This window comes from Oncorhynchus mykiss, chromosome 23 (assembly GCF_013265735.2).
Source record: "Oncorhynchus mykiss isolate Arlee chromosome 23, USDA_OmykA_1.1, whole genome shotgun sequence".
Lineage (NCBI taxonomy): Eukaryota > Metazoa > Chordata > Actinopteri > Salmoniformes > Salmonidae > Oncorhynchus > Oncorhynchus mykiss.
The window spans coordinates 37,733,251-37,748,973 of NC_048587.1; the positions used below are offsets into that span (position 1 = coordinate 37,733,251).

The 15,723-nt window shown below is 40.8% G+C and overlaps 1 protein-coding gene across 1 annotated transcript in view; it reads left to right on the plus strand.

Annotated features, from left to right (window-relative positions):
* dst (dystonin) overlaps positions 1-15,723 on the plus strand; it is a 188,225-nt gene that overhangs the window by 34,130 nt on the left and 138,372 nt on the right. Inside the window, exons 3-5 of the mRNA XM_021580916.2 lie at positions 11,028-11,089; positions 13,929-14,018; positions 15,544-15,579. Coding sequence (XP_021436591.2) covers positions 11,028-11,089; positions 13,929-14,018; positions 15,544-15,579 — 188 coding nt within the window. The remainder of the gene's footprint in view (positions 1-11,027; positions 11,090-13,928; positions 14,019-15,543; positions 15,580-15,723) is intronic.

Here is a 15,723-nt window from a genome sequence, read left to right on the forward strand (position 1 = left end):
GCTAGGAAGACATTCCCCACACCATTACACCACCACCATTAGCCTGTACTGTTGACACCAGGCAGAATGGTGCCATGGACTCATGCTGTTTATGCCAAATCCTGACTCTGCCATCAGCATGATGCAACAGGAACCAGGATTCGTCGGACCAGACTATGCTTTTCCACTCCTCAATTATCCAGTATTGGTGATAGTGTGCCCACTGGAGACACTTCTTCTTGTTTTTAGCTGATAGGTGTGGTTGTCTGCTGCAATAGCCCATCCGTGACAAGGATCGAAGAGTTGTGCATACCGAGATGCCGTTCTGTTAACTGGCACAATTCGTGCACGATTCTTGACATTCTCCTTCAACCTCTCTTATCAATGAACTGTTTTCGCCCACAGGACTGCCACGGACTGGATTTATTTTAACTTTTTTTTCACACCATTCTCGGTAAACCCTAGACAATGTTAAAAAAAAAAACAGGAGGGCAGCGGTTTCTGAGATACTGGATACGGCGCACCTGTCACCAACGATCATACCACGCTCAAAGTCGCTTAGGTCTCCCGTTTTGCCCTTCTAATGTTCAATTGAACAGTAACTGAATGCCTCAATGCCTGACTGCCTGCTTTATATAGCATGCCACGGCCACGTGACTCACTGTCTGTAGGCGCGATCAATTTTCGTGAACAGGGTGTACCTAATAAACGGGCCACTGAGTGTATACAGTAGCTTGTAAGGCAAAGGCCCCTGTTACATTGATCTATTTCTTTACTTCAACCTTTGTGTGAATGGGAGGCCAGAGGAGTGAGAGAAAGGCCATTGTTTAGTGCCATGGTAGTATCTCCTTGACTTTGCTTGTTTTTCCCACCACTGTCTTTGAAAGCTCCTGTCATTGAAAACAGTACTGCTGCTATTTCCACCCTCAGAATAATCTGTCTGGACTGTGGGACTTTTTAGGTGTTTATAAGTACTGCTCTGGGCACACATCATGTGATTTTATGATGGCTTCTCCTTCCATGTACTCAGAAGTCAGAGTGAGAGACAGAAGAGAGGAACCTTGGAATAGACTAAGCTAAACACTAAACTAAACCTTATTAATGAATTACATAATTTACAAGGCCAATACTCAAATCAAATGTTATTTGTCACATGCTTCGTAAACAATGGGTGTAAACTAACAGTGAAATGCTTACATATGTGCCCTTCCCAACAATGCATAGAGAAATAATATACAAATAATAACATGAGGAATAAATACACAATGAGTTACTATAACTTGGCTATACTGTATACACAGGGTATCAGTACCGAGTCGATGTGCAGGGGTATGAGGTAATTGAGGTAGATATGTACATATAGGTAGGGATAAAGTGACTAGGCAACAGTATATATAATAAACAGTAACAGCAGCGTATATGATGAGTCAAAAGAATTTGTGCAAAAAGGTTCATTGCAGATGGTCCCGGTAGACAACACCAGACATAGCTCCTAGAATTAGCTCTCTCCCAGTGGTTTCTATTTTAAAGACTTACCACAGTATATGACTATAAGCTGTACAAATACTAATTACCCAGACCTTGATTAAATAAACTAAATCTACTTGTAGAATCGCAATGCTTGTCAGTTGTTGAGAACTTGACTTTGAGCCAGTCAGAGAGCACAAATCGTCACATGGGGGAGATGATAGAAGTGACCAAAAAAATGTATCATCCCCTTTTCATCAGAATTGTTTTAACTTAAACAATAAAGCTGCATAAGACATATTTATTTTCTAGAGCAAGTCTTTACATCTTTTGCATCTAGCTAAGGAGTTTTGTGCTTGACGAAGGATGTTTTTGTTAGGTTCAGTTTGATAATGTCCCCCTGCACATTAGTAAGCTTGCTAGCTAATGTTAGCTTGCTAACTGAGCAAGGCAGTCACACACACTTCATATGAAACGAATGGGATGGTAAGTGTAGTACATTGCACACAACACTAAATGCTTTACCAAGCTAGCTATTTAGCTAGTAATTGACTCTACATTATCGCATACTGCCTGTGCCAGTTTGCTTGCAAGCTAATGTGAGCTAAATAGTTTGCATTGCCATTTATCACAACATAGCTAGCTAGCTAACTTACTCCTCTGACTCTCGACAGCTATAGTTAACAGGTAGCTGCTTCATTCAAAAACAAATCCATTGTGATTTAATTAAATAATGTTGCTAGCTACGGTAGTTATCTAGCTGTGACCATCTGGTTAGTATCAACAAGTGCTTACTACAAATTTTAGCTAGCTAGCAACAACATTAGCACAGCTTGCTAGTTAGCTACAGCAGCCACAAGCCAAACACACTACTGCCACGTTGTGGCCTGGAGTGTTTAAACGAAGTAAAACTGTTCTCCCTGAACAACAAAAAGTGAACTGCTGACAGATTTCTCGGTCAGATTTCTCGGTGTGTCTGACCCTTAACCGTAGTGGCTATTTATAGCCATGTCATACACTTCTTTCAAGTCCAAAATGAACACCAACTGTCCCACTGGATCAATGGCTGTCCAGGTTTGACCATGATGCTGGATGCCTGACCAGGGTCAAATTCAGTAGGGCACACATGCCAGAGCGAAAAACATTATGCATCAGAAAATGAAAGTCCCTTATTGGACCAATTCAGGTAGTACATCCTCGTTTTTAAATGTTTCAAAATGTTTCAAAGCATTTTGTGGCGGCAGGCAGGCTAGTAGTCAGAGCGGGCCAGTAACCGAAAGGTTGCTGGATCAAATCCCTGAGTTGACTAGGTAAAAATATGTTGTTCTGCCCCTGAACAAGGCAGTTAACCCACTGTTCCCCGGGAGGCTGTCATTGTAAATAAGAATTTGTTTTTAACTGACTTGCCTAGTTAAAGAAAGGTTAAATGTAAAAATTAAAAAAGTATAATATTCTCCGTACTGAACATAAACATGATTTGAATGGAGGAATGATGTGACATTACTTGAGAGAGTGGAAGTACAGTACACATGATAAGTTAAAATATATTATGTCATGACTGTAGCTGTAAGTGAAACCAGTTGCACTGTAAGATCAAAAGTCACAGCCCTTTTGTAATTGTCATTCATTATGATTCTCTTCCCTGAAATCTACACCTCTTATCAGTACTTTATGATGCATGATGCAATGCTTGACAAGCTGGGATTTGTCTGTGAGTCATATCAGTGCCTTCTGAAAGTATTCACACCTGTTGACTTTTTCCCACATTTTGTTGTGTTTCAGCCTGAATTTAAAATAGATTAAATTGAGATGTTGTGCCACTGATCTACACACAATACACCACAATGTCAAAGTGGAATTTCGTTTTTTTTAATTTTAACAAATGAATCAACTAAATAAAGCCGAATTGTCTTGAGTCATTAAGTATTCAAACCCTTTGTTATGGCAAGCCTAAATATGTAAAATTAGAAGTAAAATTTGCTTAGCAAGTTGCATGAACTCTGTGTGCAATAATAGTGTTTAACAAGATTTAGGAATGATTTCTCCATCTCTGTACCCCCCATATACAATTATCTGTAAGGTCCCTCAGTCGAGTAGTGGATTTCAAGCACAGATTCAACCACAAAGACCAGGTAGGATCTACAATGCCTTACAAAGACGGGCACCTATTGGTAGATGGGTATTTTAAAAAAGCAGACACTGAATAATCCCTTTGAACATGGTGAAGTTATTAATTACACTATGGATGGTGTATTATAACACCAAGTCACTAAAAAGATACAGGCGTCCTTCAGTTGCCTGAGATTAATGAAATCGCACAGGGATTTCACCATGAGGCCAATGGCTGTTTAATGGCTGTGATACAAGAAAACTGAGGATCAAAAATATTGTTTTTGCTTGTCATCGGCAAGGGAGTTTTTTGGGGATAAAAATAAACAGTATAGAGCTAAGCACAGCCAAAATCCTAGAGGAAAACCTGGTTCAGTCTGCTTTCCAGACACTTGGAGAGAAATTCACCTTTCTGCAGGACAATAACCTAAAACTCAAGGCCAAATATGCACTGGAGTTCATTGGAGGCTGCTGAAGGGAGGATGGCTCATAATAGTGGCTGGACCAGAGCAAATATAATGGCATCAAACACATGGAAACCATGTGGTGGTGCCACCTCCCCTTTTAAGGTGGCACCAACCTCCTGAGCTGGATTTGCTTACCAAGACGACATTGAATGTTCCTGAGTGGCCTAGTTACAGTTTTGACATAATCGGCTTGAAAATCTATGGCAAGACTTTATTTTTTATTTTATTTTATTTCACCTTTATTTAACCAGGTAGGCTAGTTGAGAACAAGTTCTCATTTACAACTGCGACCTGGCCAAGATAAAGCATAGCAGTGTGAACAGACAACAACACAGAGTTACACATGGAGTAAACAATTAACAAGTCAATAACACAGTAGAAAAAAAGAAAAAAAAGAGTTTATACATTGTGTGCAAAAGGCATGAGGAGGTAGGCGAATAATTACAATTTAGCAGATTAACACTGGAGTGATAAATTATCAGATGGTCATGTGCAGGTAGAGATACTGGTGTGCAAAAGAGCAGAAAAGTAAATAAATAAAAACAGTATGGGGATGAGGTAGGTAAATTGGGTGGGCTATTTACCGATGGACTATGTACAGCTGCAGCGATCGGTTAGCTGCTCAGAAAGCAGATGTTTAAGTTGGTGAGGGAGATAAAAGTCTCCAACTTCAACGATTTTTGCAATTCGTTCCAGTCACAGGCAGCAGAGAACTGGAAGGAAAGGCGGCCAAATGAGGTGTTGGCTTTAGGGATGATCAGTGAGATACACCTGCTGGAGCGCGTGCTACGGGTGGGTGTTGCCATCGTGACCAGTGAACTGAGATAAGGCGGAGCTTTACCTCGCATGGACTTGTAGATGACCTGGAGCCAGTGGGTCTGGCGATGAATATGTAGCGAGGGCCAGACGACTAGAGCATACAGGTTGCAGTGGTGGGTGGTATAAGGTGCTTTAGTAACAAAGCGGATGGCACTGTGATAAACTGCATCCAGTTTGCTGAGTAGAGTATTGGAAGCTATTTTGTAGATGACATCGCCGAAGTCGAGGATTGGTAGGATAGTCAGTTTTACTAGGGTAAGTTTGGCGGCGTGAGTTTGGCGGAAGGAAGCTTTGTTGCGAAATAGAAAGCCGATTCTAGATTTGATTTTGGATTGGAGATGTTTGATATGAGTCTGGAAGGAGAGTTTACAGTCTAGCCAGACACCTAGGTACTTATAGATGTCCACATATTCTAGGTCGGAACCATCCAGGGGGGTGATGCTAGTCGGGCGTGCGGGTGCAGGCAGCGAATGGTTGAAAAGCATGCATTGGGTTTTACTAGCGTTTAAGAGCAGTTGGAGGCCACGGAAGGAGTGTTGTATGGCATTGAAGCTCGTTTGGAGGTTAGATAGCACAGTGTCCAAGGAAGGGCCAGAAGTATACAGAATGGTGTCGTCTGCGTAGAGGTGGATCAGGGAATCGCCTGCAGCAAGAGCAACATCATTGATATATATAGAGAAAAGAGTCGGCCCGAGAATTGAACCCTGTGGCACCCCTATAGAGACTGCCAGAGGACCGGACAACATGCCCTCCGATTTGACACACTGAACTCTGTCTGCAAAGTAGTTGGTGAACCAGGCAAGGCAGTCATTAGAAAAACCGAGGCTACTGAGTCTGCCGATAAGAATATGGTGACTTGACAGTAGCTGTTTAGCAATGATTAACAACCAACTTGACAGAGCTAGAAGAGTTTAAAAAGAATAATGGGCAAATATTGTACAATCTTAGAGACTTACCCAAAAAGACTAATCTCTGCCAAATGTGATTCTAACATGTATTGATTCAGGGGGTTGAATACTTATCAAATCAAGATATATTAGTTTTATTTTTCATGAATCTAAAAAATATATATATAATTTTGACATGACAAAGTATTTTGTGTAGATTGTTGGGGGAAAAAAGACAATCCATTTTAATCCCAATTTGTACATTTTTGGGGTGAAAAGTTAAACGGGTGTGAATACTTTCTGAAGGCGCTATAGGTGATCACATTAAAACATCTATAAATCAATTAAATAATTATATATGGCCGATGACGTGTAGTTTTACAATGTTATTCAACATATTCCCCTATGGCATTTTGCAATCTCACATGATGTTCCAATGTTTAACCGGTTAAAAAGTAATTTTCAAAGGTATTCCTCTCCTTTGGTTTTAGACTCCAAAGGGTCACCTTCCAAGTGGAGCCTGGCAACAGTGAAAGTGAAACAGATTAATGAAGTCAGAGGTCAAGAGCTGTTAGGTAACACATTTAACACGCTTCCATGGCCCTGGGTGGACTGTTGCACTTCCACATATCAACAGTTAGCATAACCTTAAGTTGTTAATGAGAAACCAAGAGAGGGCCTGGATTCCACACACTCTGTTCGTCTAGCAGTGACCAGATCCTTGTTTTGTTGATGATCCAGACCATGTGTGCTAATGAGGAGTATATTTACATTTGCCTGTCCTGCAGTGTGTGCATTTGTGTTTAACTTGCAGATTACCGGCTGGATCAACTTCAATGTCATGTAGAAGGGCTTAATTAAGGGTCATTAGTTTTGCCAGGCAATGGAGAATATATGATGGGGAATTGCCAGGGCTCACTTGTCAATTTCAATGGGACTTTCCTGGTTGAATAAAATGTTAAATAAAAGTCCAAGTCCAACATCACAATGTTTATTGGTTATAAACGTTATAATAATGTGTTGGTGAGTGCGAGTGATGACTATGTGCCAGTAGGTTGTGATAAGGTACTGCAGTCATCAGCTGATGGTCATAATTTTTAATCTGACATCATGTTATTTGTTACAGTAGGAAGCTGGGCAGGTCTGAGTAGATCAGATGGGACTGGAACTATTCTCCCTGACTTTAATGGAGTGTTTAGCTGCTAAACCAGCACTGGTATTTATGAGCTCCAGTCCTGACCTATACTACCAATTAGGTGTAATAATGTGGTTGTAAAAGCAGCCTCTGATTACTCTGTATATAATATACCTCATCACACACATTGGTAAGTAATATTGGGTTTTTATGAAGTGATTCTTCGCTATTTTAGAAGATTTAAGAAAGATTTATAATATTTCAAAGTGAAATAAGTGTAGGCCCATGTTCTCTCAACCTGTCCCTCAAGAGGGCACCATTCTCTAAAGATTACCCCTCTTACACACATCCCACAAACTCAGCGGTACTGTATCCAACCAGCTACTACTGAATTTATTTCAAACTTAAACTGTCATCCTTAGTTGCACCATAATAATGAGCCTTGGTGGTCAATGATACAGCAAATTCATCCTGTCTCTGGGCCTTGAGCAGGGAAGGGTGTTGCCTTGGACACTCCCTGAAGACCCCATTTGTATTAATGAGTCTCTGGCTATACTCATGTATTATGTAGTAAGCAGCCTCAGGCCACTAGGATCACACATTGTAACGTCCTGAAGGCCGAGCTCAGCTCAGCTCTACCCAGTCGCAGTTGTGATTTACTTAACGGTTATGGAGATAGAGAGCGAGGGAAAAGGAGATATATGTTCAGGGATAGTGGGAGAGAGAAGAAGTGATATAGCAGCAGGTGTCTGGTACGCTACTATGGCAGTGGTGGATTTAAAACACTGTACTTTTTTTATTAACAAGGGTATAGGCAGGATGGATATTTGTTCCTCTCTCAGGTGCAGTTCTGTTCACTAGTATTTGGCGCAATCCCTAGTCCCAGACTCCCAGCCCAGTAGTGAATTCCCTGCAGCTTTACACACACACTATTTATATATTAACCAAATGAAAAAGGCAGCTGACCACACCACTAACCACAGCACATTTGAGACACATCTGGATTAAGGATAGGCCTAAATGACCAATCACCCATCAGTATTCTGCCGCAAAACTGACCAATGTATGACCTCATGTTATTGCCTGTTTTTTGCATGGTAATTTTAGGGGAATATTTTATGTTGCATAGCACTAGGTAAAGTGTGTTTGTCTTAATTTCAGTTGGTGTTGTAGTTATTGCCCAACGAGCGCAATTGAGTGTGCTCGGTGTGTTAGATGTATTTGATGAACCAGGGATTGACATTGTTGTGGGTGATGCACTGTAGGATGTGAAAAATGTGTAGTTCAAATAAAGCACATACAGTAAAAATGCAGACGGATATTTTTGGATCCAGAATTCATTAAAATATGTTTGCCTTTGAAATTGAAGGACATCAGCCTCACAAACGTGTCACATCTGACATAGAACATACAGTCTGATCTTTTTATAACTGTCTCAGCATGGGCTCACTCCTCTGGGATGCACCACTCATTGCAGAGAAAATTGGATTTGTCAAGGATCTGACAAATTATACTGATTGTCTAGTTAATTTACTGACCTCAGAGTAAGACGGAAAATAGTTAATAACCCATGATGTTCTCTTCAGTAAAGAGCTAATATTATGACAACATGACTAATTGCCATTGGTTGATTGTTTTGATGAATGGAGTTTCTGTCCAGATTTTGTACGTTTTGCGAGGGGGAAAAAGTGTTTGCATTTTTTTAAATTGAGTCTGTTGGTTGTTGGACGTTATTGCATATTATTGCACAAGATTAATCAATTTGTTGATTACATCGCTAGTTAACTTCTCTCTGCCTAAAGACACTACATAAACTTTAATTGTAGTAGTAATCTAATTTATCCATCAGTTAAATACCTATAAGAAATGTAATTGTTAGATCTATTCCTATGTTCTACTCAACATTCAATTAGACAAACAAGCTTTAACATACTATAGTCGCATACAGGCTACTGCAATAGTATTCTCCAAACTGATGCCCCCTCCTGTTTCAGATTTAAAGTGTCATTCTAAAAAAATATGGTTTTAATCAGAAAAATACCTTTTCTCCTTTTCTTAAGGAGGCTTATTAGTCCCTAAATGGTATTGAGCCGCATTGTGCTGTGACCTTAAGTAAACATTAAACATGTAAGAAAACCTCTGAGTTGCTGTGGAAAATCTGACAGGACTCATTTCGGATGCTTGACGAGAAGGGGAGTAGCGGCAGGCTGTGCTAGAGGTAGGCAGGCAGGGAGGAGGAGTCTGTTGCTGCTCCTTCAGTAACGTCGGTATCTCACACACATGCCGTCCCTCTGCCGGGACCATGATGCACTCTCTCCAGAGCCCCCGGGAGCTAACTATGGCTAGGGAGATGTGGCACCTGCTGGGGCGTGACGGGGAATTCAGCGCTCACCTGGTGACGTTGATGTGCTGCATGGGTCAGTATCTCTTCCTGCTTCGCTTTACTCCATTCCCCATCCAGAATCCAAGGATCGGGAATTTCAGTTTCTGACTGAGCGTGGAAGTTTGCCGCTAGTTTCTCATTTAGAGGGGGACTTTAAACCTCCCAAGGCTAAATTATGTTGTGTTATGCTGTGTTGTAAAAGGAGGAGGTTATCTGTGTTATTTGTATTTTGGTTCCAAAGTCAAAGAATATGCAGATTGCATGATTTACTGGGCTTGTGATTGGTATCAATGTCTTCCTCTGAGGGCTTATATCAGCTGGACCTTTAGGCAGAAATATAAAGTAGGACAGACAGGTATCTGGCCTGAATCCTGAATCCCACTTTGCAGCTTTCTCTCTTAATCTTCCTGTGTGAGACAGGTAATGCAGAGAGAAGTAAGGAGGGTCTCTCCCCCCAAGCTGTGTGTCTCAGGACCGTTAGCCTACCGCCATGTGCAGTGTTGTACAGTAATGGATTTTGTTTGGCTAATGATACAGAAATATAGTATAGGGATTTTGTCTGTGTTAGATTATCTGAGCAAATGTTTTTGTCTGTGTAGCATACCTGGCGAAAGTTTGCCTTGACAGCTCACAATTGAGCCTTTATGTTTCCATTTCTATCCCAGAGAGTCTCAGGTCTGTGAGAACCTGCATGTGGAAGCGGCCAGCCTGGTTGTCATGGATACAGGAAACACAAAATAATGTGGTAGACCAGTGTACAATACTGAACCATGAGTAATGGAAGCTATGCCTCATGCATTGAAGTTCATTCTTTTTCTTTACGCTTCCAAAAATATAAATCTCTCTGGAGACTACTGTATTCACTAGAAATGAACCCACATGTGTAAGAGTATTAGGATAGTCTTGTATCTAATCATTATGTATGCAGTAGTTCAAAAAGAAAATGTGTACATGTAACCATGCATAGTCTTTGGCGTTAGGGCTCGGCTCCTTCACGGTAGCTCACTGCCAGAGCGAAGCATCATATGAAGATGATAATATAAGTATGGGCAGTGAGCACGATATTAGGGCTGTTTCCGAATAAAACAAATGTTGGTCGACCGAGAGTCGTCTGTTCTTTCGACCAATCGGGTTGGTCGAAATGTTCAAACGTGTATTTTTCCATATGTAGACACACCCTATGTTTGAATAAAATCAACTATATGTCGGCTACTGAGCTTGTAGCTCTTTAAGCACTGTGATAAAAAATTGCTCCACCAAAAAAATATTGGTCGACCAACAGCCTATCGACCAAACATTCAATCACTCGACTCAATGGAGTCAGCCCTACATGATATATGCTATATCAAATCCCCTAAAGAAAGAAACACAAAACCCACAGGTGGAGGCCAGGGTGGTGGTGGGATTTAAGAAACAGCAAGCATAGCGAGTAACAGCTAGATACAGCATGCGTGTGCGTGACATCCAACCCCGAGGAAGCATGTGTAGAACTGGTCAACTTAAATAGACCGCATGTAAGTACAGTGCAAATCCAATTGGTGCAATATCCGGTGATGCCACCACACTCGGATTCCCTTCTGAACGCACTACGCCGAGTGAACCATATACAGTACATTGATAAGAGGAATGAACGGATGGCTCATTGTAGTAGTAAATCACAATTCCACTTGTCATGCAAATTACCATCCCGTGTGTGTGTGTGTGTGTCTTAAAGTTACACCATGCTTACTGTATGTATGTAAAGTACTTTGCTAAGTGTCTTGTTTGTGTATTTTTCTCAGATGAAAGAGACAGAGTGCAGAAAAAGACTTTTACAAAATGGATAAACCAACATCTCCTGAAGGTAAGAATTGATTGTCCGCAGAGCTTCTTTTAGAAACATGCTGTACCATTCATTTCATTTCCCAATTCATTGGGATTGGGGAGACTTTATTTGGCCTTCCAGTTCAATGATCTACATAGAGACTGTAATATGAGAGAGAGAGTTAGGCCTACAGTATGTTTTAATATTGTTGACTTGTATCACAGTTACGGTGGTAGCTACTAGCTATGGTCAAGTCTAGGGATGCACATTAATCATGAACATCTCTTGATTTTTCCATGTCACTAAGACTCTTGGTAATTATGAATCTGGTCCCATGGGTAGATCATTTCTCACATACCTCAATGCCTAATTAGTGTATTGTACCTCCACCTCTCTGTCGTCACCTTTAGGCCGTTCTGTGTTGAAATGGTTACTGTTTTTACAACATACAGATAAATGCAAGAGAGATGGTATAATGGTCATGATAATGGGAAGACAGTATGGCTGGGAATTGCCAGGGACCTCAAGAGAGGATATTATTGCTGTACTTAGGTGCCAATACAATATGCATTGCGATTCTCACGATTCTATATGTATTGCAATTTGATATTGCAATGTGATGCTCCAAACGTATTACTCACTAAATGTCTGCTGCTGAGAGACAAGAGGGACCATGAGAAAACAAGTTTTGATCAGTTAAGGAAATAAAATTGCTTAAAAATGTTTTCTCACTATTTAAAAAGAAGCTATAAAATGAAAAAATACTTGAGTTTTGGCGCAGGTACAGCTGACTCGCGCTAGCTAACGCTACCAATAGTAGCATAAGGAATCACTAAAAGACAGGCTGTTTCATGTTTTAGTCCTGTCAGTTTCCATGAAGATTAACTATACTGTGTCGTTACCTGATGAGGTGAATAACCCATTAAAGAGTGATCAGCAAAGCATCACAGCCTTTCATCCTGGGCTAAATAACTGATAATAGATGTTTAGCAGAGGTGTCAATGGGAGATGGCATTGCGTACTTGCCAGAGTTTGTACTAACTGCATATCTTCTTCCACCCATCCCATGATGCGGTATACATGTACCCAGTCATTTTCATTGACTCCGAAAGAATCTAAATTGCTTTGGTTCATCTGCCATGGAATTAGGGATCCCCTTGTCAGAGGCAGAGTAACTGATTAAATTATTAATTTCCCACTTTCCCATATTGTAAAACAGTATATGAGCAAGCATAAACAATATCAAGACAAGGTGTTTATTATGCAAATCCATGCCAGTTTATTGTGTAATGTGCTTAGGGAGCGAGTTATAATCCTGTTTTTGTCACCTATTCAAGTGATTTAGCCTGATTTATTTGGTCGAAGGCAAAAGTGTTGTAAACCCCCTAAGCTAACACATGGCACAGCTCTGTGATCCCGTTTGGAGTGACATTTTATGTTGCAGTGGAGCAGGATTATTGGAGTAATGTTGCAGTGATGGCACGAGTTACAAGGCTCAACTGTTTTATACTACAGATGGAGGTCGAATATTTTGGCTATTTGAGCTCAATTATGTCATATTTCATTATTTTCCCCGTCATCTTAGATGTTGTTGCCGGTACTACAAACTGTAATACAATATCTGAATTTGAGAGTGAACTGTACCCATGGAAAGAAAGGCATTTTAACTACTGTACTCTCTAGTGCCAGGGTCAACATGCCTTATCCCCTGTGACATTGTCCGGGAGAGTTTAAAAGTGCTGAGTAATAGCGGGAGGAAATATTTGGCTGACCAACTAGTAACAGGGGATCCAGGGAGCAGGTCTATTTTTGCCCCACAGCTGTGCCTGTTTGCTGGGGTTATATGGGTGAGAGGAGAGGGGCCTGCCACGTGGCCTGGGTAAAAGCAGGCCACCGGGCAACTGGGGGATTTCACAGGCCTGGTGGTATTCAGGACAGGAAGAAGGGGAGATGGGCCTACTGGGAGGAGAAATCCTGGGACTGGAGTTGTTAAGTGTGGGGTCAGGATGAGTTATTTGAGGGCCATGGATATGTGTCCAAGCCATGTGCTGATACAGAGGTAGGGCACTAGTAGGTAGGGAACCTGATGGGAATTATGCTAATAAGGCCTTTTCATTTGTATTTATTAAGGATCCCCATTAGCGGCTACTCTTTCTGGGCTTCAGCAACATTAAGGCAGTTATAAAAAATATTACATGACATTACATTTCACAACACTTTTCACAACACATTAAGTGTTTGTGCTCAGGCCACTACTCTACTACCACATATCTACAATACAAAATCCATGTGGACGTGTGTGTAGAGTGTGTGTTTTAGCATGTGTATGTGAGTGTTTGTGCCATAACAGATCTCATCCCTGGTACCTTACAGACACCAATTGAGTCTATGAAATGCAGGCTCAGTCAGACCGAAGACATCTCCCTCACATACACCACTAATCACAGAATGGAATGTGGCTGTTGGTTTCCATCACTTAATCAGTTGCCAGCCCAAGCTTTAGAGGCTCCTCTCAGTTCACACAGACACAGATGAGAGAGTTCTAAGAACTCTATTCTATCGCATAAAACAACCTTTCGATGCATAAACAGTATTAAACATAATCTTGTGATTTTTCTATCACAGATTCTAATCACACCTGGGTCAAATACATTGTGTCAAGTACTGGAGCTGCACTGGAGCTGCACTTGATTTAGTTTTCCCACTTCAATGCAATAGGCTCAAAAGTGCAAACTCCAAGCTAAATTGACGTACTATTTGACAGAAGACTGATTTCAATATTCCAATACATATGCACGTGTTTAATGCTGCCCTCCCCAGTGCCTTAATTATTTCAACAGGAAGAGATAGTGCCTTAATTCCTTTCCTCTGGCCTTAGGTACGGAAGCATGTAAATGACCTGTATGAAGACCTACGAGATGGACATAATCTGATCTCACTGCTGGAGGTCCTGTCTGGCCAGTCATTGGTGAGTAGCGTGTTGTCATGGTAATGTAGCTCTAGCCTGTTATCACCCCTCAAGTATATCTTATGAGTCAGAGGATATGTCTGAAATTGAACCTTATTCCAACGGATACTTTTGACCAGAGCTCATATATTGTAGGGAATAGGGTGCCAATTTTCAAGACGTTTCCTTTTTGGAAATCTGCTTGTATTCTTGAAAGGAAGGTTTGAACAGAGAGTGACATTATAAGTGATGATTTGCCTGGCTTCTAAACCCCTAGATAACACAATTAATTCCATTGTTTGATTCTGATTAAAGTAAAGGGAGTTTTCATACATGATTTCTGTTCCCTGGTGCAGTATCACGTTGCATGGTAATTCCAGGAATGTACAATTTTCTTCACACAAGAAATGTAAATAAGAGTTCAGGGTCCACTTTTTCAGACACATACACTCTTAGAAAAAAAGGGTTCCTGAAGGGGTTCTTCATCTGTCCCCATAGGAGAACCCTTTTTGGATCTAGTTTTGATTTACATTTGGTTGAGAGGTCAACTATCGTGAAATTAACCAAACATTTTAAGATGTCATTGGATTTAGGTTAAAAGTTGGGTTAAAAAAAAATACATAATTCCCTTACGTTGTTGAATTTTTGAAAATCCATTCAGTTTTAGTCAGATTACATTTTTGTTGTTGAAATGATGTAGAAATAACATTGATGCAACCAGGTTTTGCCCAGTGGGATGGAACCCAAAAGGGTTCTAACTGGAATCAAAAAGTGTTCTTTAAAGGGTTTTCCTATGGGGACAGCCAAAAACCCCTTTATGTTCTAGATAGCACCTTTTTTTCTATGAATGTATTATATCACTTTTTTTTTATCAATCGGGTCCTAGATCCTGAATCCTGCAACCTCTTGAGCAAGAACCAGCATTTACTTTTTTTATATACACTTAAAGCCCACATATGCAGTATATCCTACAGCTATAGTGTCGATCAGATGCATGAATCAGACAATCAGATATGTGAAAACGCCCCAAGACCATTTATGCTTCAAGGCTTGGGAGAAACTAACTGCATTACAATGCTTGTTTTCAATGTTTGTAATGTCATTGCACTCCAAAAAAAACACGACTTGAAAGAAATGATGGCTGGATTGGAGACGTAGGAATTTTGATTAAGGCTGTTTGTTATCACTCAAATGTCATATTCAAATGTCATCACATTAGAGAATCTGAAAATGAATCATGATCATAGCTGTCTTTTGATGTCAGTTGTTTGGTGGGTTGCAGCAGCATGAGTTCTCTGTAACTCATGTGAGGAGAAATTAGGTTCCCTCTAAAATAGGTGTAGCTAATATTTCTCCTTGAAGTCGCCCACATGCTCTTTTGTTTACATCCTGTTTCCTCTCTACCCTCTTCCTCCTCCATTTCTTCTATTTTGGATTTGTTTTGTTAATTTTACATCCTCCTTTTCATTTGTCCAACTTGTGTCCTTGTCTATTTGTCTCCCCCTTGTGTTTCTTTCCTGCGCTCACATTTACTCGGCCTGGTAAGCCAAGGGAGCGTGATTTCCTCAAGACATTGCGGTTGGTGAGTTCGGCAGAAGCATGTGCGGTTGAGCAGCATGGAGATGAGCAGGTTGATGATAAGGGGGTTGGTGTGGTTCGCCGTCCTCCCCCTTGTAACACAACCAATGCAGCGTGTTCTGTGGACATTAACGAGAGTGGAACAACA